At 38.6% G+C, this 26,129-nt stretch overlaps 1 protein-coding gene across 1 annotated transcript in view; it reads right to left on the minus strand.

The window, feature by feature from the left end:
* Positions 1-3,214: 3,214 nt before the first annotated feature.
* LOC137278019 (zinc finger protein 585A-like) overlaps positions 3,215-26,129 on the minus strand; it is a 35,177-nt gene continuing 12,262 nt past the window's right edge. Inside the window, exon 3 of the mRNA XM_067810054.1 lies at positions 3,215-6,376. Coding sequence (XP_067666155.1) covers positions 3,302-6,277 — 2,976 coding nt within the window. The 5' untranslated portion in view covers positions 6,278-6,376 and the 3' untranslated portion in view covers positions 3,215-3,301. The remainder of the gene's footprint in view (positions 6,377-26,129) is intronic.

The raw sequence follows: 26,129 nt of genomic DNA on the forward strand, positions 1-26,129 counted from the left end.
GTGTCTGACAGTGGCTGTGAATGCCCTACAATAGCTGCCTGAGAATCTATACCCTGAAAGTTAAGTATGACAGATTAAGCAACAAACCTTGTAAACAAATCTAGTCACAGCTCCTAATGCCCAAACAGTCATCATTCTCAGGTGGAACTGTTACTGTGAAACTAAATATCAGAATTTCATATAGTCTTTGATTCTCCTTCGATATACCAAATGTACAAGCAATCAAGGATTCAAAGCAGGAGATAATATTCCAGTTTGGGTGAAACTATAAAGTGTAGAGAAAGGACAGTTTTCCTGAGGAGTTAATCCATTACTCTAAAACTACTACAAATAGTGTAGGTCTCGTACTAGCCTACATACAGAAGTCTAGGCAACAACAACACAATAACTGAGATTAACATAAAATGCAAGTAATACATGAAATACATACAATATGGGACAAATAAAGGAGGCTCACCATCTGTGGTACATGAGGACAAGTACATTCGATGATACATTGAGGTATACTGAAATAATCAGAGCCAGTGCTGTCCAGTGCCCCTCAGTCTGCCAATACATGAGGTAGTTGATGTGGCAGGTGCCTGTATCTCAAAGAAGTCCACAATCTGCCCTCCAAATCCTAACCCTTCAATGAGCCTTCCCAATCCTAACCCTTCAATGAGCCCTCCCAAACCTAACCCTTCAATGAGCCCTCCTAACCAGTGTTTGATAACAAAACCACTGCCATGCCACCAACAGACCCCACAGACTGTCAAAGATGTACAACATGACTAAATTACTTATGCTATCATCTAAAAACAAAGTCCTTATTGAGACAAATAAATCAGCACTTTCATTTACTGCAGCCCGTAAGGGACCATATAAATTTGAAACTCCATGGCTTGATACAAAATGTACTTGTCACAGGCCTGTAGACTTGTGCTTATTTTGAACACTGAACCTCATGATAACCCCTTGAATGTTCTTTTTACATAACCTCAACATTGTCTCACAACCCTAACCTCTTCAATGGGCTTTCCCCAAGATAAACTTTCAACCCTAAACCCTTAAACAGATACCCTTTACCCATCAAAAGATGCCCTTAACCCATCAACATTGCCTCTCGAGGCTAGCTTTCTCCCCTACAAATCCATGAACAGATCAACCTCAATCTAACCCTTAAACTGGCATCCTTCAACCCAAACCAACCCTTCAACAAGCCATCTCGTTCCCTAAACGTAAACCCTAAACTTTCATTCGGCCTTCAACATACAGGTAGAGGGCACTGGACCGTGTACACTTGCTCAACCAGAAAAAAACAATAAAAGACAACAGTGTTAAACTCAGTAAATACAAAGTGTCAGGTGTAAGAGTAAGACATGGTTACAGGGGAAGAGAGGAGGAGAGAAACCATTTGCCACCATATTCAGATGTTCAGAACAGTATACAGTGAGAACCAACTTATCTTGACACTAAGAAATGTACTAGTTACAACTTCTCATTTAATCCATAATTTCTTCCTTGTTAACACCGAAACGGGTAAAGGTGAAAAATGTAAACATGGAATTTCATTGACAAGATTAAGACTGCTGAGATTTTTAAGGTTAGATCCATAAGATGACTTTTTGTTCAGGCAGCACAACAACTTGAATCAGGGTGCACGAGTTCATGGAGAGCTTCCAGAGAAATGCAGTTCCACTGTACAAACATCCTTTTCCATATTAGCGTGGGCATCATCCTGGCAGCATTCGAAACTGAGGGGGCATCATTGTTAGCAACCATGTCATGATACTAGATCTGTTGTCAAGTTGTAGTCTTTCCCCTAACCAGACATATTAGAATTGCCATTTTTAGATCTTTTTGCAAAATATATTAACTATTAACTTCTAACTTTATCTCTTGTTTCTTTAATAAATTTAAATGATGTTTTCATAAAACTGGTTGCAAAAGATATGAATTTGCACTAGGTTAAAAATGGTTTATGGTTAATAACTAAAATATGTTTTATATATCCCTTCATGTCGAAAATTATGGACTGTTATAATAAGAGTTTAACGTATGGATGAGAGTCTGTTAGCATTCCAAAGTATCAGTTAGAACGGTAGAGGCTTAGAGTAGGGTTATGACAGCTCCATATCTTCATAAGAACATTAACTACCATGGTAGGGGCCCAGTATATGATGGCCATGCTTTCTCCACTATGGGATCTTCAATACCATGGTAGGGGCCCAGCATGTGATGGCCATGTTTTCCCCACTATGGGATCTTCAATACCATGGTAGGCGCCCAGTAAATGATGACATTGTTTTCCCCACTATGGGACATACACTACCATGATAGGGGCCCAGTACATGATGACGTTTTCCCCACTATGGGACATACACTACCATGGTAGGGGCCCAGTATATGATGGCCATGCTTTCCCCACTATGGGACATACACTACCATGGTAGGGGTTCAGCATATAATGGCCATGTTTTCTCCACTACGAGACGTTCACTACCACAGTGGTATACAAGGACAACTATTTCCCTCTCTAAGGCACAGGGGAGGAAGAGGACGACTGTACACATCACTAGACTTCAGACACTAAACAAAGTCCCTGACACATTTCATTCTGACAATATCACCCTAAAACAGAGCTTGTAATGCACTAATCTATTTAAGACATGTAAGGAACCATGAAATCTGGAGTTTTCCTGGTTACCAGCATTGACCCGTAACAAACACATACATTCTACACTTGTTCATGTATTTACAGCAGTACATCACTGTCTTTAAACAATGCGTGTTTTACACATATCTCTCAACAAAGGCCACTTTGAGCTATCAAAGATCAATCTATCACAGGAATAAGTTTTAACTTTCATATATGTAGTATATCTACCCCAAATGCAAGCACTAATGTACATTTAGTAAAACAGATCTTTTCTGGAGACAACATGAACTTTCAACAATTTCTTTCATGTTGGTATTATCTGAAATAGTGGTGTTGGTCTCATGAGACAGAATCATGTTAGCGACATATGTAACTTTGTTTGGAAACATTCTACATGTAGATTTCAATCTTATTATGAAAAAAGTCATTACCAATTGAAATATAGGTGCCTTTTAAGAGAGCTGACACAAGCAGACATCAACAACTTAGATCCATAAATCAATTTCCTGATTGAATAATGCATTATGACCATAAATTCAACAAGTTGAATGAAAGCTGTCTATCCTGAGACAGGCAAATACCTTAAAAGCAACAACAATAATAATAATGATGATAATGCTAAAATGAGGTAAGTTTGAGGTGGTGCTTGTCTGTTGAGGTGGGTCACATGCGTAGATGTTCGTAAAGATGCAAGGCGTAGTACATCTTGTCATGACAGTCCTCGAAACACACAGGACACAGGAACGGTCGGTTGGCATCTCGTGCATGCAGCTTCTGGTGAATACGGTACATAGCATACTCAGAAAAGTAACAATCGCAGTGACTGCACCGAAACAGGCGCCCTGAACTCATCAGCGTAGATACAGATTCCTGATTAAAGTTATCTCCCCCTGAACTCAGTGAAGGACTTGTTGCCGTTGTCCCGGACCCGTCAATATTAAGTGGACTGAGAAGTCGGTGGTCAAATGGCAAAGTGGAGAGAAGCGAGGTCTTATCAGTACACCCACAGAGGTTGACCTGCACCCCGACACTAGCACCACCCGATGTGCAAGTGTGGGAGGATATGTTGCTCTTGCTCTCACTTCCATCTGCTTCATCCTCGGATGTCTCTGCTACTTCAGTAACAGCAGTAGTGGCAGCAACAGCAACAGCAGCAGGATCCATGGAGTCCTTGGTCACGCTCAGGTTGAGAGCATCAGCCTGAGGTTCTTGACTAGCAGTGTAATTGGAATAGTTAACATTGAAGTGTGAGGTAGATGGATATGTGTGATAAATACTCTCGGGTAAGGTGGCTACTGCTGCATAGCCAGGGTACATGTTACTAGTTGTCAAAGCAGGCGGTCCAGAGTACGCTCCACGTTCATAGTTCAGTGACTTATCTGGTGTTACTGACGCTCTTGCAGTTTCACCTTGTGTTGACCTTGAACTTGATATTTCTGGCGAAGACTGTCCGTGGCCTTGAATCTGCACATTAAGAGGACCCACTGGTACCTTCTGCTTTGAGACATTGTTCTGATTTCCTGAGGAAGCACCCTTCTGAACAAAAAAGTCCCACACACTTTCAGTGAATATCCCATGGCGGCGGGCATGTCGCCGTAATGTTGAACCACGTGTGAACTTTGCCCCGCACACATGACACTGATATGGTTTTATTCCCGCATGGAGCTTCATATGAGATTTCATGTTATTCTTGTAACCAAACCTCTTGTTACACGTAGGGCATTCATAGGGCTTCTGATCAGCATGGAGCTTTTCATGGTATCTCATGAACGATTTAGGAAATTCTTTCTCACACAGCTTACACCATTCCTTCTCTTTTGAATTGCCTGCAAGTTCAAGCTCCATAGCAAGAGCAATATCTTTGTTGGGATTAGCAAGCTGGTCTTCAGGAGCCATTGGTATTAATGTATTTTCATCTTCTTGGGAACCACTAGCATCAGCAATACGCTCACCTCCTGACGTCCCGAGGTAGTGTAGGGACTCTTTCTCAGACTTAGGCAGGTTGTGCGACAGCAGGTGACTCTTCAGAGTCTGCAACGTGTACAGTGTCTTCCCACAATAGCGACAAAGACATGGTCCATCTGTATGTCTCCTTCGCATATGAAGCCGTACACTGTACTTGCGTGTGAACGTCAGCCCACAAATAGCACAGACGTAAGGCTTTTCTCCGATATGAAGACGTTCGTGTGCTATACGCATTGATACTTTTAGGAAACGTTGGCCACAGAAACGACATGCATATGGCTTGTACTTTGTATGCAGCTGTTCATGTATGTGAAGCTGACGAGGTGAATCAAATGTTTTTCCACAAATACTGCATTTGTTGGCAAGAACAGATTTTGGTGCACGCTCCTCAGATTTGGAGTCACACATAGTATCATTTTCCTGAGCCATGTCCTGATTGAAACTGCTGCCATCTCCAGAGGTACCCTGAGAAATGGATTCATTATATGAACTAGTGGCAATCCCTGAGTGATGAGACGATTGTCGCGACACTTGAATGTCCTTGTACTGCTGGTAACCGGCACTGGAGTTGCTGTAAAGGGCATCACTGCTGCCGGCCCTAAGTTCAGATGCTGTGCTGTGGTCCATGTTATCTTTGAACACTAATGGTTCACCCGTATCAAGATGATCTGAGGCAGTCTGGTTATCAGTCTGTAATGATAATGGCGATTCAGAGGAGCGGTCCTTCATTGGAGGAGAAAACATTAAAGCCTGCTGATTGGCTGAATCAAAATCCGGAGTGTAACGTGGGGTACTAAGATCTCCCTGGTTAAAACTTTCAGAATTAGAGGGTGATGGATCTAGCATCTCTTGAGGTTCACCCTTAATCCCACTAACTGCATTACGATTTTGGTCCACAGCAGCAGTTGAGGTAGATGCATATGGCTGGGAGGATAAAGAAGCCAGTGCAAATGAGGTATGTTGACTTGAGGAGACGGTAGAGGTATTTGCTGAAGAGTAAGAAGGAGAGGTTTCAGTCTTTACTGCCGCTGCCGCTACTGCTACTTGAGTTTCGTTCTTTAACAAGCTACCAGCAGCTCGCAACAAAGGACACCGCTTTTCATGATATCGACGAGTTGTGGATCGAGTGAATACTTTTCCACAATAGCTGCACATTCTTGATTTTCGAGGAAACCCGTTTGACACATAACTATAAAGTTCACTGCTGTAATTGTAGCTAGGCATAGCTACACCACTTAACCCGTATGGAAAGTCCTGCATTCGAGGATATGCTAAAGCTAGCGAGGGTGGGGAGGTCTTGTCTTCACGACTGTAGGCAGCTGCAGGAGTCTGCCCAGACTTACCACCATTGGGTAATGAATCATAGGTATAGTCTGGCGGCTTGCTCTTGTCAGGCGGATCATAGGGAAACTCCTGGACACGCGAATATGAAGCAGACTGTTTAGGAGACTCTCCTGGGGCCATAGCGAAAACAGACGACTTGGACTGGGAAGATTTCTCTTCCAAAGACAGGCCATATGAAGCAGACTTGGAAAGTGAGGACAATGCCTTGCTGGGCACAGGGTCGTAGGGGAACTCTGGTACACTGTTCTGTTCTGTCTGAGGAGGGCTGACAGTGGTATAAACGGGCATCATCCTCTGCGATGGGAGGTAGCTCTTGTTAGTGCCACTCATGGTAGCTGGGTAATGTGGGGTGAGGTAGTTGACGACAGGTAGGAGAGACCATTACACGTACTGGAGGTAGATGCTGCATTTGCCTCCTCACACCTCTACCTGCAAAAGACACAGACAAAACACTATTAGTATAAATGCTATTACAGATTTATAAAGCAAATGAATTCTCTATCCAGCCCAGCAGACTGTCATCATTGTTTCACAGATTTAGCCTACATTACAGATTACAAAAAAAACCCACAAATATATACATTTCACACAATTTTCTTTTCGATCAAACACAGAATTCAAATGTTACAAAGAAACTCAATATCAACACAACTGTAAAGAAAATATATTTTCTACTGGCTAGTATTGTTACTGTGTCTTGTAGGTTGATACAAAAAAGTTGCTGTCAGCACTCATAAATATGAGGAATATAAACAAACACTCCTATTTAATCATATGAACAAAGAGTGTTGTCATCATCAATAGGAAAGCTACATGCCAAAGTTCAGCTAATTCAGCAATATATGTCTGTTGAGCCAATGGAGAGCAGAGTCAAAAGCAGTCAAAAAATGTGAAAAATATCATGACATTTCATTGCTGGTACATTCTAAACAAAAAATGGCTGACTGATGATCATAAGCAGATCTTTTCTTCTACACGGATGAGGGAGTAAATATATTCATAACCAGAATCAAAACTCTGTGAAAAAAAATATGATGCCATAAATACGGAAACAAGCATGTGAAATGTTGAAAGTGAGAGGAGAGGTACTCTGAAGGAACTGGTCAAAAGGTAACGTAATACTGGGACGAAACTGAAAAATGTCAGTAATAATCATTACACACAATATATTCTGCACACATACCATATTTCACAACAGCATAAAACAACAGAGGGCATGACATAACGTTGACTTGACTTTCAAGCACATGTGCTAACATGTCTTATAATCATGGTGTACCTACACAGTCTACTGCAGGCATCCATATGGACGAATATCTGATCATCATATACACTATGTTACAATACTATGAAACGTAAACATGTATCAAACACTCTCCTCAGACTTTGCTGTTTTTAATTCAGGATCTACAATATTAACGCAATATTTAAGACTAACAACTAACAGGTATTACAATACTGATACTAGAAAGAGTTTAGCTTGCTACTCTTGTTATCTTCCTAATTGTGTTAATATAATCACGTGCCTTCTTTCATGGACATTTTGTCCTTTGATTCATCGGCTTTTATTGTTTTTTTATTATACAAAACTGCCATACACACATCCTTATCGTTTCGAAGGAGTTTCTTTCGAGCAGGTGGTTTGAGTGAGAATTGTTCTTCCCAACAGGTCTGTGAAGGATTACAGAGCAGCTTGAAATATGAATGTGATGTTCACATCATAATTGATGACAAGGATGACAGATGACAATGCAAAAGTCAGGGAGAATGACACAAGCTGACACTGGCCTGGGGCAAACACTGCATGAATAGTAACACATGTCACCAGCCCACATGTGCAGGATAGAAAACACTCGCACAGTTTACTCAACCAGATTTGTGCCACAACACCAATATTTTCACTCAAGTCACTCAAATCAGCTTTGTGCCATCACAACAAAATTTTCATGCAGTTTACTCGACCAGCCTTGTGCTACCACACCAATATTTTCAACATCTCATATATGATATAGTTCACGTCACTACAGAACTATTCTATGCATATCTATACATCTGAGTACACTCTGGTAACACCTCCTGAATAAAACTCCTCAAATGAACTGCCACTATCAAACAAGTGAAACATTCAGACCTGTGTATCTGATTTTAGTATCTTGAAGTTAAACTTCTTAAATGATAAATGCCGTGCCATTTTATTGTTGTCAGTATTTCATTTTGTCTTAACCCAGCATCATGGAATATACACCAAAAAGGAGTAACATCACAGAAAAAATTGCATCATGTTGGCTTTCATTGAAACCAAATGTTGAACTGAGGTGATAAATTTAAAAACTTCAACACTTAAGGATAATCAATCCTGTTTATCTGCCAAAAAACAGATTCATTGGGTGTAAAAGACAAATCAGTCGTAACGTTAAGTGTTTGTGAAATGGGTAGCTATCACACTTCTCTACTAAAATAGTGACAAAGAAAGCACTGAAGCATCATTGCATGTGAAGCCAGGCAATCTACATCTTTGTTGGGTTCTTGTGCAGTGTTGTGTGAATCAGCCTTCTTGTTTAATTTATGCCTTGCAGTTTAACATATTTTATGCATGATTTGGTGGTGATCACATTATCTGGCATTCATAGGAATATATATATATACTCATGCAAACAAACAACTTAACAAGGGAACACTTGAAAGTACAAGTGTTCCTTTATTCTTTTCCAGGTTTCTTCACAAGGTATGTATTGCACTGTGGGTTAAATTCTGCAAATAAGGGAAAATTTGTACTTTCATGTGTTTCTTTATGTTTCTATAAGTGTATCAAATTATCAGATTTTATATTTCCAACTTTCTAAAAAGGCCGTAACTGGATTTATTTCAGTATTGTAGCTTCATTGAATGAAGACCCAGCAAAAATCATTTTGACAGATCATAAAAAATGTACCCTGCTTGGGCAGCCAGCATCATTTGTAGAGTTTTAGGTCCCTTTAAAGTTATCTACAGCCATGATGCTCATAGTCAGATGTGTCACAGGATGGAAACGTGCAGGTTCCAGTTTTTGGCTTACACAGATCAACACTGCCACACCAGGTCAGGTCTCCAATGGTACTAAGGAAGGCTGAAGAAGTATTCAATTCTCTTTTACTTCAGGGTTGAGTTCCATAAATTGAACTTGCCTGACATCATTGAGACATGAAAGTTGAAGTATCAAGACCACTTTGAGGAATATGGCATGGCATGACTGCAGCACAAGCGTCCTGTAAATGTTTCATGCTGACATATGGCTGCATTCCCATCTATAATGAATGAGCAAATAGATCTATCTGAAAGGCATTAATCTATTATTCACTAAAGGTTATAATCAGATCTTCTATTTTTGATCAGCCTCTGTGTCAAATACTTGTAAGGCTATATTTCACTTGAAGGTCAAATAGGCCTTTTAATCCTCTGGTAAAGGCATGTTATTTACAGCTCTATTATGTACATATAATTAGTATTAAAGAACATATCATCAGTTTATAAGTTTATTCTTTGAACAGTCTCAACATAGCATAGCCTGGAAAACGAATTATTTAGCCATTAACACTTAACTTCTGTTATTATCAATTCTATATGTCTTCTTGAGACAACAAAAATCCACACTATCCGACTGCTCATACAAAACTCATGATAACAAGCCAAAATAGAAAAATACTGATTCATCTGCAGAATGTTAAGTAAAACATCAAGTGTTATCTCCCTCGTCAGGTCACGAGATGGATCATGGTAGGTGGTGGTGGTGGTCAACGCACTGACTGATGGATGTTGTGGTTATATGGCAGGTGCCCTCAATCCTGTGCCTCTATACCACTGACCTCCTGCCTTGCACCTCACCCCAACTCCCTCCCAACTTTAAAATGGAATGGTCAGTTCAGGCCAGGCTCCACATTGCTGAAGAATCATAAAGGATATTATATGAGTGCCCGTGTTGTACTATGATTATGGCACAAGTGCCTAAATATTGGTATTTCCTGAATGAGAGCAAGGGATATACTGATTTTTAGGCACAAGTCACTAAGTGTCGTAAACATAGTACGACATGGACACGAACATAATATTCTGTTTATTACCTAAGCTGTCAGTTTGAGGAAAATAAACCCAAATCTACTTTCGAGCACAGCTTTGCAACTGCTATCATCACATTTAGAACGCATCCTCACAGAAGAAACATGATGTCACAGCATTGTTCACGACGTCACATCACCATGACAAAGAGATATTTTAGTATGAAAAATATTAACCCTGATGCGTTTGTCCATGTGGGTAATAAAAACCAATAGGTCCTATTGTAACTATGTGTACTTTTCACTGCATTACATCTACATGTACATAGATCTATGTTTTACAACAACTGGAAGGGATTGACATATTAGCTAACTGCCTGTTTTTAATGCCATTTAACTTTCATCCACCCACTACTCCAATAAAACAGGTCAAACTGAAACCAGAACGCTGGATTGTCATCTTTTATGAATAATACATTGCAATCTTTAAGATAGATGTACATGCATATACCTTGAGTGGAATGGGGTCATGCATTATTGAAGGCAATGCATTGATTATTACTGTGAGATGCTCTGCAGTTGTAGGCAATGAGTTCATCTGAAGTAGTCCAATGCTGATTTTGGACTAGAGTCAAGAACAATCTGGCATACATCTTTTAAAAGTGAACATAACTCTCTTTGCCAGGAGTGTATGTCTCAAAAAACACAAGTGAGACTGAACTTTGTGCTCATCCTTTATGCATGCATGATGATATGTATAGTACGTCAGTTTTATTGGTCTCACAGTTTATCAATATTCTGCAATGCAAATAGTGTTCTAATGCAAACAATGTGTTGGTGAAACAAAAGTGCTTTTCCAGCTTAGTCTGATTCCAACTTTTCAGCTGTTAAGTTGGCAGAACTGTAAAGCATCTATTTAAAGCCAGTGCCTTTGTTTATCGAACAAATATTTTTAAAACCTATTCTAAAACCTAATGCAAAAGTTAACATATTTTTCCATGCAAATCTCACAGAATGACCTTGTAATATTATTTTCATCTTGAAGTTAATAAGGACAGGTCTAGATTTACTGCTTAGGATGATGAATAGCTTCAGAGGGATTAAGACTTAAAAGGCTAGTTTCAGTACAGATTGTGTGACGAACTAAAGGTCAAGGTCAGACTGATCAGCTCACTGGCCCTACAGCAGAACCGCATCTTCACATTCATGAAGAATGTTCCAGGTCAAGTAACGATATTCCCCGGAGCTGAGTTAAAAATGAATGGTTCTGGTGAAAAAACATTAACGTCTAACAAATCATTCAGCAATCATCACCAGCACAAAACAGATTCCACAAATTCAAACTCTTCAACCATGCCTCAGCAAACAAGAGGCAGGTCCATAGTTAATCTGTGAAAGGAGGAAAACATGTACTAGTATTTCTTCATGTTTATGCCACGCTCTGCTGAACACCCTCCAATGCACATCTGGGTCAACCCATGCTGTAGATTTTATCACAATCTGATTTACGACATGTTTTTTTCAAACAAAGTCATATCACTATGTAAATTCTGATTTGGTTGGCCAGTATGTGGAATGTTGCATCTCCATGGGTGTTCCTGTTGTAATACTCTCAACATGGGCAATGTGAACTTCACACTGCAGTGAACATGTACAGTTTATGCAGACAGATATTACCTTCAGGTTGGTTAAGAAATCATATGTCACAATGTCATCCCAGGTAACAATTCAGATTTTGATACCCAAATAAAAGAATTTGCGGACATGTGCGACATGAACTTCACACTGCAATGAACATGTACAGTTTATGCAGACAGATATTACCTTCAGTTTGGTTAAATCATATGTCACAATGTCATCCCAGGACAAGAGTGAGTGCGTTTCAGTTTTACGTGGCTTTTAGCAATATTCCATCGATACCAGGACGGGGAACACCTTACACAGGCTTCATATATTGTACGCATGTGGGGAATCGAATCTGGGTCTTCAGCATTACAAGCGAATACTTTAACCATTGTACTACCCCCACCACCAATCCCAGGACATGAAATCAAATATTAAAACAAAAAATAAAAGTAACTGCCAACAACTGTCAGATATTTAACACGAAAATCCCAAGAGCAGGTTACACTAGTGAACGCTTTAACCACTAAGCCTACTCCATTCTCCATTTATTGTAAGAAGGCTTTGTTCTTTGCAGTGTGTTCTTGTGGTGGCCTTAGAATATATACACAATGCATGTCAGGTGTTATGGTTTTAAAAAATTGAATCAGTGTCTGTATAGTTTTCATATCTCTAAAAGATGGAACAGCTGTGTAAACAAAAACAATTCGCAACTATTTTATTCTGACAGTGTTATTTGGCTCCAGTCATCTGAATCTGAAAACTAAAAATTCAAAAAGTCCTCATTTTGACTGCATGTTTATCCTGATGTACAAGGCTACTTTGGTGGTTGCATATTCATAAGGCTATAGTATGGCCATATTTATACCATTAAGTGTCACTCAACAGTGCATATGTCACATAATAGGTAACGTTTAACTTTAAATGAACAAAACTGGATGTCACATATGACAGCTGTATATGTCTAATACATATGTTGGTCAAACATATCTCCAGTGTCACAAACAATTAATGGGTGGCCTAGTAGCAAAAAAGGCCTGGGTTCAAATCCCCACATGGAAGTCATGTGAAGTCTGGTTTAGGTGTTCACACCATGATATACCTGGATTATTGTTAAACATAAACAGACTCACTCACTATTAAGGTATGTCACTAGCCAATTCAAGTCCTATTTCATTCTTCGGCGCTGTTTTGGAAACCTTAACCATGTAGGCTATTTCTGTCATAGATGTACACTTAGTATTTACTAAGTACTAGAGAAATAGTTTCAGGCTTGGTAAATGTCACAAACAGCAAAACGTTCATTCAAAACCAGCTATTCACTTCCTGATGATGTAACTTCAAACGTCCTTGTTGAAACTTTTGGCATTGTAATGGTCTAAGTGATTTTAATGGTTTTATACGGTATAATACTAGCACTAATCTTGATGCATGTCACAACGGAATAGTTCAAAACACATGACAATACTCTACTATTAACAATGTTTACGCATTACCGTGAATATGGTAATTCTACAATATGTTATGTATCTTCTCTGCATATTTTTCAATAACACTGCGTAGTGTTTCAAAACATCCAAACCAAATCAACCCTGTTAACAAACTGTTACTTCAATGTCAGTTATTTTGTGAGGTTTGCATACATATAACAACAATGCAGCAACACAACGCTTTCCATCTCTTCTATGTGCCAGCATCCCTGCATATCTTGCAATTATCATAGTCTAGGAGGCATAAAACTCATTATACAAGTCAGTCTGCAGTTAATGATTACACAAGGACACTTGTTAATTTCCACACAGTACTGGCAAAGGAATGCCCAAAGTAGAATCACAATTTATTGCACCTTGTTTCTCATAAGAAAGTACTTTCTAGCCACAAATAACTGCAAAATTGATGATGCATCTTTATACGTGCATTTACTCACTCGCTCACTCCAAGCAGGCCCTAGATTTTTGTAGCTCTCTTGGCACTAAGATAGTCATAATTGCCATACATTAGTACTAACTTACAACTATCTTAGAGCTAAGAGTTTTGAAAATCTGGACTGGAAGAAGATCCAGGGACACATTTCACAAAGCTCTCATAAGCCTATGATCTTTTAACTTTTCTGGTACCATTCATACCTTCCATGCTGTAACACTGACTGGAACAGTCATAGCTCTGCGAGAGCTTTGTAAAACAGAGCCCAGGTTGTCATAATAACCCCTCAAAATTTTGGCCAGTTATCTTATGCACCAGAGTCCTATAATCCATGCCCACCCCCAAAATAACTGGTGCAAAGTTCAGAATATCATGAATTGAACATCTTTATCACACAAGCCTGTCTCCAATCTGCCCTATAGGGAGGATCTCTTGCCGAACACGCCCACTTTTAAACATCTTTATTCTGCATGCTATCAAGTTACTGAATGGGACAAAGGGCATATGAATTGAGCTTTGAAAAATCATGGATATTGTGTGTGTGGCCCAGAGCACATCTTGTTTATGAGAAAAAGGTGGTCACACCATGTATTCTAAGTGTTCCATGGCTTGTTACCCTGACCATAATGCTCAGAATTGATGTGGAATAACCACGTATTAATGTAGACAGAGCACTGACACATCATAATCATTTACCCAGACCTTGCCATAATTTAGTCATTATTTCAGCATTACCATATTCATCATAGTGTGTAAACAGTGTTTATACCACAGCAAGCTTGGTACAATGTCATGTGTTTTGAACTGTCTAACAGTTTAACATTAACAACGTGAGAAAGTGGTTTATATGTCATTAAACTATATCATCTTAAAACTTGAACGACATGAAATGGTGAAAATACATTCCGAAAACAAATCTGACCTGAATACACTTGTTCAAACATGTTCAATGCTTCCGTAATTACTCTAAACACATATATAACAGAACTATTAAACTAAAAATAACTGATTACACGATGCCATTTAGAAAGTGGTCAAATGCACAAATTTCACAAAGTCGTGGTGGCTGAGCAGGTTAGGCGGCTGACTTTGTGTGCTGGCGATTAGGTGCCTGACTCTGAGGGTGCGGGTTCGAATCCCGGATGGGACCTCAACCTAAAAACTACTAGAATTTGTACTTTACTGAGAAAGTGAAATCCAAAATATGACATATAACTCTTAATTATGTACAACTCAATAAAACGGTTATTAGGATCACCACAATATTCAATATTTAAGTATTACATGGAACATAATATGAACTATTAAATACTAAAATATTGATGATTGGGATAACAAAAAAGTTGAGTATATTTTTCTTAAAAATAGACTTTAAACAAGACCCACTGCTGTAGGAAGTGTTCCCTTCACTGAGTGTGCTCTTGTAATTAATTTCTACTAAACAAGATCATTAAGCATCTATGCAACTATGAGATGAAACACATGTATAAGCTCAATCGCTTCTGTTTAGCAGATTTTGTGGAGAAGTGGATAGATGTAAACCCCTATTTCACTATCATCAGAGAGAAATTCAACAAAATATAGTTCAAATGTTTCTAAACATACACAAAACTACAAAATACAAGACAAAATATGAGATGCACAACTAAATAAAAGGCACTTGTATGCTAAATGAGCTTTATGCAGTGGTTTCTGAGGAGAAGTGGATAAAGTACACCGCCCCTGTAACACTATATTCAGAGATAAATTCGACAACATTTACATTAGTTCAAACGGCATTAAAATTAGAAGAAAAAAAAAAAAAAAAAAATCAAATTTTGAGATGCACATCTTAAGAATCCTCATGAAGCACATGTGTATTCTAAATGAATACCATACAGTAGCTTTTGAGGACAAGTGGATAATGTACATCCCCCTTCGTCTCCTATTACACAAGCATCATAGAGAAATTCAGCAAAATATACCTAAGTTCAAAAGTCTCTAAACTTACACAAAGAAACAAACAATAAAATACAACACAAAATATGAGATACACACCATTAGAGTCACAAGACATCGCATGTGTAAGTTCATTGAATTTCACAGAGAAATTTTTTATTGGAGAAGTGAATGAAGTACATTCGCTGTTTCCTATGGATGCACGGACAGTTTGATACAGAGGGTAACCCTATGTGGCAGGGGCATAAACATTTATTAAAGGTAATATACTAGCCTAAAACGTTTACACCTACAAGTGTAAATGTAGCCACTTACTTCAATCAACTGTTCTTGACTAGATTTTGCAAAATAATCAATACTGTTCAGGTATGGTTTACACATGAACTCAATGTAAAGCTCACTATCATGAATTCAATAAAAAATGAAACTCCTCAAAAATTGGTGAATTTTTAACAAAACCTTAAATGAAAACACAGCTCCTACAGCAATTTGATCCATATTCCTCATGTTATTCATCTGCATAAGGTTTGCAGTTGGTTCCCTTATGTTAGAGGAGAAATTCATCTTCAGTGTAACCATACACATATAAACATAGCATATAGTGAATGCTTCAAGTGAGTGTACACTTTTGATGGGTATTCTATAGTTGTGAATAAACTCTTTTGCATGCCTTTTCAATACTGGTATACCATGTGCATACAGTAACTTTCCTTATGAAAGGTCAGTGACCAGTGAAACCTAGGTGCTGATTTGCTGGTGTTGTTACAAAATAGGTAACCATTGATAACCACATGTCATATCTCATATGTTTGTCAAAGGAGGTTACATGACTCTGGCAGATCACCCTGAAATTACCCTGAGGGTTTTCTGTAGGTCCTTAGAGGTTGATGCTTGAAGAAACTCTTAAATGAGGATTGGGGAAACAAAATGGTGTCAGTCACAACAGCATGGATTCTTACTAATATCAGGTATTCATTACAAACAGATCACAATACAAAAGTTGTAATAATGATTAAAATACTAAGGAACGTTTAACATTTTCTATTAAAGATTTGTGTTTTTAACACAAGTTTTGGTGTTTAGAACAAAGACTGCATTAATATTATTTCAATTAATCACATGGCACGATGCATACTCATTGTGGCATTAATGTGACCCAGATTTATGAACTGTAGTTGGGCTGATTAACTGAAAGCAGCGTTCAGCATATCCCAGCTATTAAGGTGGTCTGTAAATAGTCAAGTCTGGACCACACAATACAGTGATCAACAATATGAACATCATTGGGATACATGCTATGTGTCAACAAAGTCTGAGAGACTGACAACCCGATCACAATAGTCACCTCTTACAACAAGCACGGGTTACTGAAGACCAAATCTAACTGGGATCATCAAGGGTTGAACAGTAGTTTTGAGACAAATGAGTTGAATTTATAGCTTAATATATGTGTTGTTGATCGAAGGTAAGGCACATAATTGTAAGAGCCAGAAACAGAATGAGTGACAAACTAACCCAGTGATTGATATTGTGAGCACTGATCTACAATTTTGGGTTATTTGTACACGCTGTCAACAAAGGCACCTAGCATGACTCTGCAATCTATGTGGTCATCCCGTACAATCAGCGAAGATTGCGGAAATCTAACCTGTAACCAGCAACACAAATGGACTTCACACACTAGCAACTGAAGCATGAATGCTTCAAACGACAGGACATTCCTTCTATTCCCTACACCCAAATTCTTTTTTGACCTTATGCTAAACAAAGTAAGAATTTAAGTTCAAGAACATATTCAAATCACAAGAAAAGTTGAGATATTTTCCCAATCAAACCCTTGAGTGTTTGTCCTCCTACTGATTACAAACTCAAGTACAATGCCCCAGAACATCTTGAGACCAGATTTTATCTTTCACCTTCATAATATGCAAGCGCACAAGTTGTGTCCCCAAATCCTACCAGGGGTTTGGTTTCTACAAATCAATAGCAGTGCCTCTGTCCACCAGCGTCCCCTCCCACATAATGGCCTCTCCGCTCTCCTTCAAACTGGTGACAGTAGAATGCAACAGGACCCGCTCCTGCATAGTGGGGCTAACATGCTATCTGTCTTGTCAAACATTGACAACCAGAAAATGTGACCAAGTCAAATCAACGACTGTAAACCAACTGTCAATGATATATTCCACTGTTTTCCCCACCACTACTCTCAAAGCAACATCTGACTTGAATCACAGTTGATCTTTTAATGCTTTACAAGTTGTAATCTATCTCTGTGCTCTCAACAAAGGTACATTCACTACCTATATTTATTAAGTATTACTGTGGCAGTCCATTACAAATAAAGCTTCATTCACTAAATTAACCATGAACATTTAAACACTATTAAAAAATGATCATCGTGTCTGAAATTCTGAATGTTGAAATAATTAAACAGACCTGGAGGTATATATTTTGGTCCACTTTTGTATGAAATAGACAATCAAGCAATAAGAGAGTGAATTTAATGTTAGATTCCTTTCAGCAATTTTCCAGCAATATACCAGAAAAGCACGTCACAAATTGTACCTATGTGAGAATCAAACCCAGGTCTTCAGCTTGACAAGCAAATGCTTTAACCACTAGGCTACCACATGGCTTCAAATACTGACATTTAGAAGCTGGTGTGAAGAAGAGGAATAACCTATGCTTGATAACAATGTCAGCATCTGGCTTGACACTTTGCATCTATTGCAATAAATATGTTGCCTATTCATAAAAACCGTCATTCTTAATCAAACGATGAAAACATGACCATGATGAACAAACACCTATGACAATCAATCACCATGAATATATGCAACTAAGGAAAGACAACTCTATTTGACAAAGTGATTAGAAGTTGAAATGAGAAATCCCACATTAGGGCAAAGGGGTACATAATACTGTATATCGCTCCTCTGTCCTTGTAGCATATTAACATTCCATACACTTGTGTCACACACATTATTTGCCAGTTCACTGAAATGCTTGGCAATAGCAATGTCAACACTATAACAATGTCATACAAGCATTTTAAACTCCGATCACTGCAACCATACCTTAAACAGCGAGAGAAAATATTTCCAAATAAAGTTTGTTAATGTTGTCATCTTACTTTTAACATTTATAATATATAATAGACACATATAATTAGCCAAAGTTATATTCAAATTTCAGTGAGTGAGTGAGTTATTAATTTTCGTCACATCAGCAACATTTCAGCAATATCGGGACGAGAACAATCTAAATTATGTCTATGATTACACAATGCCAAATTATGTCAATGTGAACATCAATAAAGTTATTCAAATTTCACAAAATCACATAATACTGTACAGTAATAGTAAATAAAATAGTCTGGTAAAAAACAAAAAGTATCATTTCTTCAGCTATCTGACATGCCAGTGAGAAAAAGCTGCAAGACTACTGAGAAACAGTGTATGGTTGTACTTGCCGGGGAGCAGTGTGCGGATGGTGGTGACCACCTACATTCCACTGTGTATTTGGACTAGCAGTGGACAGCAGCCAGAATGTTAGCAGAGACATTCCTCACTGACCAAGGCTGCAGCGTGACCACAGAGCTGCTGCTCATCCCCATGAAAGGAAAGTGAGTGTTTGGAAGATCCCCGCCAGCGGGACAGACTCACGACAGCCACACGGAGCATGGACCGGAGCATGGACCGGTCACTCAAGCTACCACATACCTCCACACCACATGCTGCTCCCAGTGGTCACTCCATGTAGTTGGTGTGTCATCGTGTAATACCTTCCTTACACTATCACACTGTCAGCCCATTAGGTATGCAGCACAGAGTGGCCACAATCAGTCTCAAGGAGATCGCACTGTTTCCTTTGATGTAACAAAGTGTTTAGTTTCTTTTTTATTTGTGACTTGAACTGAACTTTTTTTTCAAATCAGAAATATGTGTTCACTCAGAAACTGAAACTAACAATGATTATTTTGTAACAGTACATCACTGATAATATTTGATGTATCAACAGATTCCAAAAATGATCAATTATAACGTGTGTATATATTAATGAAAAAGGTCCTCCTGAAATCAGTTAACTACAAACTGTTCTGATTAGTGACAGTGGACGGAGTAGGTTTAGTTGTGGTATGCGCTGTGACAAACACATCCTGTGCATGCTGTGTAGTTAGGACTAACCCCATAGCGCAGGACATTCCAGCAAGCTCATGCAGGGCAACAGCCTTGTGACCACTGTCCACCAAACTCCGATCTACCGCACACAATGCAAACTGATATGCTTCCTGTCCCAAATGCACACTCACGCAGCAGAGTGTAATGAACTCCACTAACGACATACTTCAGATTGCAACTGTCACTGCACTGAAGCACGGAAACAGCTGTTTTACAGTATGCTGTATAAAGAATTCCACATGCACTTCAATGCAACCTAAAAAAATCCCCACAAACCTTATAATGGGGCATTTTGGAAAGTTTTAAGGACAGTGGTATATTGGGGTAATGGTAAGTATACAGTTTATGTATCTTTTCTCAGTATGTTAGGAAAGATGGTTAAAAAAAAAGTAAGTAATGCTGAATTTTTATGAACTTACTTCGAGCGTTCAAGTACTATAAAGCAGGTGTCCTCTGATATACAAGGTTAAATGATGTGATGTTTAATAGCTGACAAGGTCAACTACACATGTTCTGCATGAAAGGGCTTATGGTCCTCAAATCAGGAACTCCATGGATAGTGTTACCCAGTTTGATGTGAACCTTTCCATGATTCGCTCTAAAGTGAGGGAGTGCCATGACAAGTGACTATGCACATCTTGCAGCAGTGTGGTGATGTTATAGTGAGGAAGGTGGGGAGAGAGGTGTGGACTGAAAGAGGAATGCAGTCCCGCCACTAGAGCCACCAGTGCCTGTCACCAAGGGCCCTGCAGCATAAACAACACCCCTGCTTGAATAGCACTAATGAGGCTGCCCTAGGTATTTCACATTGACCACTGCTGCACAATAGACAATGTGTTGCCATGCCTCACAGAGCATAAATGGGATCACCCATGTCAGGGTAGTGTTGTGGTGATCCCCTCCGTGCCCCCCCTCTGCCTGGTCCCCCCTTTATCCCCCACACCCAATCTTGCCATGTTATGTCCAAACACAATGTTGGGTGGCCAACCTTTTCATCTGAGTCACTGATGCAGCAAGGGAGGCCATGCCTTGGCACTCTCTACTTGAGAGTTCGATAAACATTGCTCTTGCATTGTGCCATGACAATAGGGTCCGATGACGGACAATACTGTGAACAATAGCCCCTGCACAGTAGGGTGTACATGTGCACAATGTTTCACAATCTCACCAGGCTCTCTTGTCAAACATACTTAATGGCTAGTGCTGGCCACAGTAATGGCTAGGCTTAAAAAAGGCTTGTGCTTCACACCACATTGATTTCAAATTAGGGTTGGTCAGCTACAACTACTATTCAAGTGCCGTGGTTAGAAAATACTGATGAAAAATCCAGATGTACCTGAAACAAGTTGGTGTTAAACTTGTATGTGATAGATAAAATATACACACTGACCAGCAAAACTAAGTTTTTAATTAGAAGACAAACATGAACACTTACTTCTATGAATTTAATTTTTTTGTTTTGAAAAACACTTTCTTTTGCTGTTAAGCGTACATAATATAAATGACGCTGACAGCACAAACAGGAAGCACATGTTAGCACATTACACTGCATTATGAGGTCAACATAATGACAACTTCTGTGCTAAACACCTGACATATATGACATGTGAATATATGTTACATGACATATTGAGGACATAACTAGTTGCTATCTAACAAAACAAAACAAAGAAGACACAATGGAATTGTTATTATAGCGATGTTAGGACCCTTATGAGATCAAACAATGGTCCACAACACAGAAACAACCATTATAACACCATACTGAAGAAGTTGCTATCCATAAACAGCATCTATGTCATTCTTGAAACTCTTAAACATTAAAACAACAAACTAAAAAACTCACCAATGATGATACATTTTCATATGTTTACAACAATCAGTATCAAATATTTTACAACTTTATTCAATATTTTCTTTCAAGGAAAATCCTCTCACACATGAACTGACCCAAGGGCTGCCTCCACTTGAGTCACACATATTTCTATTACAATTTGAAAGGAAATAACTACCAGCAGAAGCAAGAAAAAGCAAAGTAAAAAACACTCCTAAAAATGCTGATGACTGCTCTTTTCAAAAAGCTATTGTCAATGCTGCACAGAGACCACTTTTTCAGCATGTACAGTACATGAAACATTCACATGCAAAGCAGGGATACATGACAGCCAATAAAAACAGAACAGCGATTCTGTTTGTCTTGTACTTGATCACCTGAAAATACTGTGAGGTGAATTCACACTGATATTTACATCATTTCCATGCAAAAAAAAAAAAATCAGAGTAGACCCATGAGCACTTATTTGGACCAACTAAATATGTGCATGAGTTTAGATCTACATCACTTGTAGCAATATTCCAGGAATATCATCAAAACAGAACCCAGAAACTCTATATTAATGTCCTAAACACATTCTGCTTATGTTGGGAAGCAAGTCCCACATCATTACCAACAAAATGAAATCATATTACTTTTATGATTTAAGTGCACTGTAATTTGTTTTCCAAACATACTTTAACAGTGCATACTTACACATTTCAATCAGTGATATACTCACAAAAACACCCATCTGTAATACATCAAATAAGTATTGTTCACACTGTGAGATTTCATGTTTCTAAATCCAAAATCTAAATAATATCTGATTTGAATTCCAACTGTCACAGAGTAATTTAATATATTTAGAACATCAATCTCCAACACTTTATCAGTATGCTACATCAATAGTTGTACTGGATAAAATTGCCTTACAATCAAAATTTACTTTATACTATAGGGCTGCTCACTTCGTATTTGGCTCCTTTCATAATCTTACCTGAGTCCTACCGGTAATATTTTGGCAACCAAACAAAGGTGCACAAAATCTTTGATTCCCCTTGCTTTTCCTGAACTTACTTTTCCTAAAAAGCATGAATTACAATTATCACAACTATAATATGGACATATTTTCCCCAAAAACAAATAGTAGCACTGGTAAATTTGTGAATAAACCAATTTGGAATAATAAATTGTCTTTATATGGGAGATTAACATTTCAACTTCTCACACAAGTCAATTGTTATGGTAACTGATCATTACAATTGAATGAGAAAACATTCACCTAACAACTTATCTATTGTCACGTAAAACATTACTTACAACACTAAAACTATATTGAGCAAAAAATATTGAAAGTGTTACTCCTAAGAGCAAATAAAGAGTCAAATTTTACCTAATGTGTGAAAAAAATAAGTTTCTCACAGTCATTATGTTTTCCTATTCAGTTCTTTTCATCTAACACTTCAAAGGTGATAGAAACCACAGCAAAACCAATAATATCTTATTCATTATGAGAAGGTGGTAATCTTAATGTCATCTTCCCTATGTACAGAGTTACAAATCATTAACAACAGCAGATAATCTCCACGCTAACTGCAGCGAAAGCTACATCCTAATAGCAGTACATACAGAACGAGGCGGCTTACTGGAATAGAGTAGCTTTTCGAACCAAATGTATAATGAATTATTTAATTACAGTTGATGCACTCCTAGGAGAGCTGAACCAGGCCATTGAACACTTCTTGGGAACTAGTTGAGGTTAAATAATAAATAAATGCATACATTAAATGGAATAGTGAATTGAAGACTTACTTGATGTATGCCAAAGCTAAAAAAGTTGATAAAGTAAACTTTGTTTCGTCTGCATAAAGTATGAAGAAAAAAGTCTCAGCGTGTAACTATTGCTCATGCAGCATTGTTCAAGTCACGTAGATTGTACCTGGACTTGATAAACTATCACTTTCATGCAGCTCAACACTGGATATTTTTGTATCATGATGTGGGTGACCCACTTGACAGACTGTCCGGCATGACCCTAATTGTTTCATAATCCAGTGTGATGAGGCTGCAAAAGCAATCGATCTTCATGAAATTAGCATTCCTACCTTCCATGTTTCTGAAGATACTTCGTTCCTGCTCTTCTCAGTTTGATGCCTCATCTCCCTCACACCAAGCTGATTACTTCAATGAAATGCCAATAGAGGCAAAACTCCCTAATCCAAAACTGGACACTGGTAGATAACACTGTATATCACTTGCCTACTGTTCTCACAATGTCAAGCTCCATACAGGCTCAGTATATTTAGTCACTTCATCATTCAAGAGGATGCAGCTTTCACATTTGCTCTTCTCATCAAATATTGCTATTTGCTCATCTCAAACTTGATGAACATATTATATTGTACCTTGGAAGTGCATTGAACAATGTTTAATTATACATACAACAGGTAACTATCTCATAATCAACAGGTTATCATATAAAAGTTATAAATCTGTTATATCAAGAACCTAAACTTGGATAAAACCTCAACTCCTGTTTTCATGCAAAAAGAAGGGGATTTTTATAGTTGACTGCCATTTCTCAGATTCTGTTAAATATGGATACCATGTGATAAAAATGTACCTTCCAAAATATAGGTAAAAAAAGATTTTTCAGGAAGAATGCCAGCATGGCCATGATACAAAACAAATATTTCAAAACAACATCTAAGAAAGATCCCTTGATAAAACTTGGACATCTGTACAGCAATACTCTTGCTAGGAAGGAAAGCCGTGACACTGAAATATTGAAGAAAAATTGCTACAAGCTCTGATACAGGCCCTCGGGCCAATACTCCATTGTTATCATTTATCTATTGTAACATTGCAATGCAAATGTCTGATAGTAATCACCTGAAAGTGCACTGCCCAAAGGGGAAGTTCAGAAGTAGTCTGACATTCCTTGGATATGGTTATATAGCAAGTATCCTTCACATTCCTTCAACTGTATAATCACAAAAAGCAATTGCCTTCACTTCAGATGTGTTTTTCCACATTTACAATTGACATATCTGACATCACCTCTTTTCCATATAATGTCATCCACTTGATCATTGCTAACTAGGGCAATTATTCATGTCCTCAGGAACAGGTATCCATAACAATCCTGCAATGACTTTCCAATATCACTAATGCTCAAATTACACTTTCTAGAACATATCACATCAACATCCAAATTCTGACAGCACTTTTTCTCAATTCCTTTCCCACATCACTGAACATACCTCTGAAAATTATGAACCTTTAACATTTTATCAAATAAAGGGACGGATCTGTAACTGCAATGACCTTCATCTATAAACATACATTTTTAAAACAATCAAGCATCATCTCTCTATCTCTCCTCTATTCCCACCACTAAGTAAAAGAGCCAACCAACCTGAACTATTTGTTTCATTGACAAGAAGGCTATAGAGAACAACTGGTGTGTGACCAGTGTCCACAGGGTGGGTATTGATAAGTTCTGCTTTTACCTACCAGCAAGGAGTGGCTATCCAAGCACTCAGTGCTGTGAGAGAGCAGGTGGCGATTACTAGATACATGCCAGCCCAGCGACCTGGCCTGGCCGACCAAAATAGCCAGCCATTAGAGTGGCAGTCAGGCAGGAGAGATCAGGAAAACTCAGTATGTGAAGAGAGATAGGGGGAGGTATGACCAGCTCAGTGGGCAGTCAAGAGCTGATACCTGTCCGATCTAGGTCTACTGTGACACACTTTGGTGCACAGCTTTAAGCCTGCCAAGCAGGTAGTGTACTGAGGTCAGAACCCTGGCTTGGAGAGTTGCCTCCAGCACAAGCATCACATTCCTGAGCTAGCATGATAAGCAGGGCACATCATACGGGGCAAATTATTGACTTGACTCCACGATGTACGTCAATATCTTGGAAGAGGCTCACTGCACCTTCTTACCAACACAGTGCAGTCCAACATGGCAGCCACAGTGTAATGGCCTGTCCACAGCTTGCTGCAAACACGCATCTGTGTCTACCAATTACCACCATCTTTGCTGCACATTTGCCAGTCAGTTTCTGTTACAGTTAGTCAAATCTTACAAGTTTTGTTACAAATGTGACTATTAGCCAGATATAGTGATTGAAACAATAGTCTTGCAACAAATTTGGAAAAGGGTAACTTTAGGCTAGCTACAATCTTTGACTGGAAGGCTAAACTCCCTACCTTTATGGAAAGATCGTGTAACTGCCCTCTAATTTGTCCATAAACATACAAGTGAGTAAGCGGGCTTAGTTTCATGCAGTTAAAGCAATATTTCTGCAATGTCAAGTTGAGGACACCAGAAATGGACTTCATACATAGTGTCCATTTGGGAAATCGAACCGGGGTCTTCTGCACAATAATCGCATGCTTTGACCACAGGGCCACCCCCTTCAGATGCATGTTATTTGAACATGATCAATATCAAGTTGTAAAGAAAACTAATGCTCTGCTAATAAAAAATTGTCAAAAACCTTCTACACAGTGATTGTTATCCCTGTATATAGTCAAGAAAAGCCACCCCATTCCTGTTGAAAACAGTGTCAGAGAAGCCTCTTAAAAAAGAACAGAACGTAAGAATGTCATGCACCATGGAATCATTGCTAGAGTGACCTATAACAATTCTCATCCAGATGCATC

Source organism: Haliotis asinina, chromosome 3 (assembly GCF_037392515.1).
Source record: "Haliotis asinina isolate JCU_RB_2024 chromosome 3, JCU_Hal_asi_v2, whole genome shotgun sequence".
NCBI lineage: Eukaryota > Metazoa > Mollusca > Gastropoda > Lepetellida > Haliotidae > Haliotis > Haliotis asinina.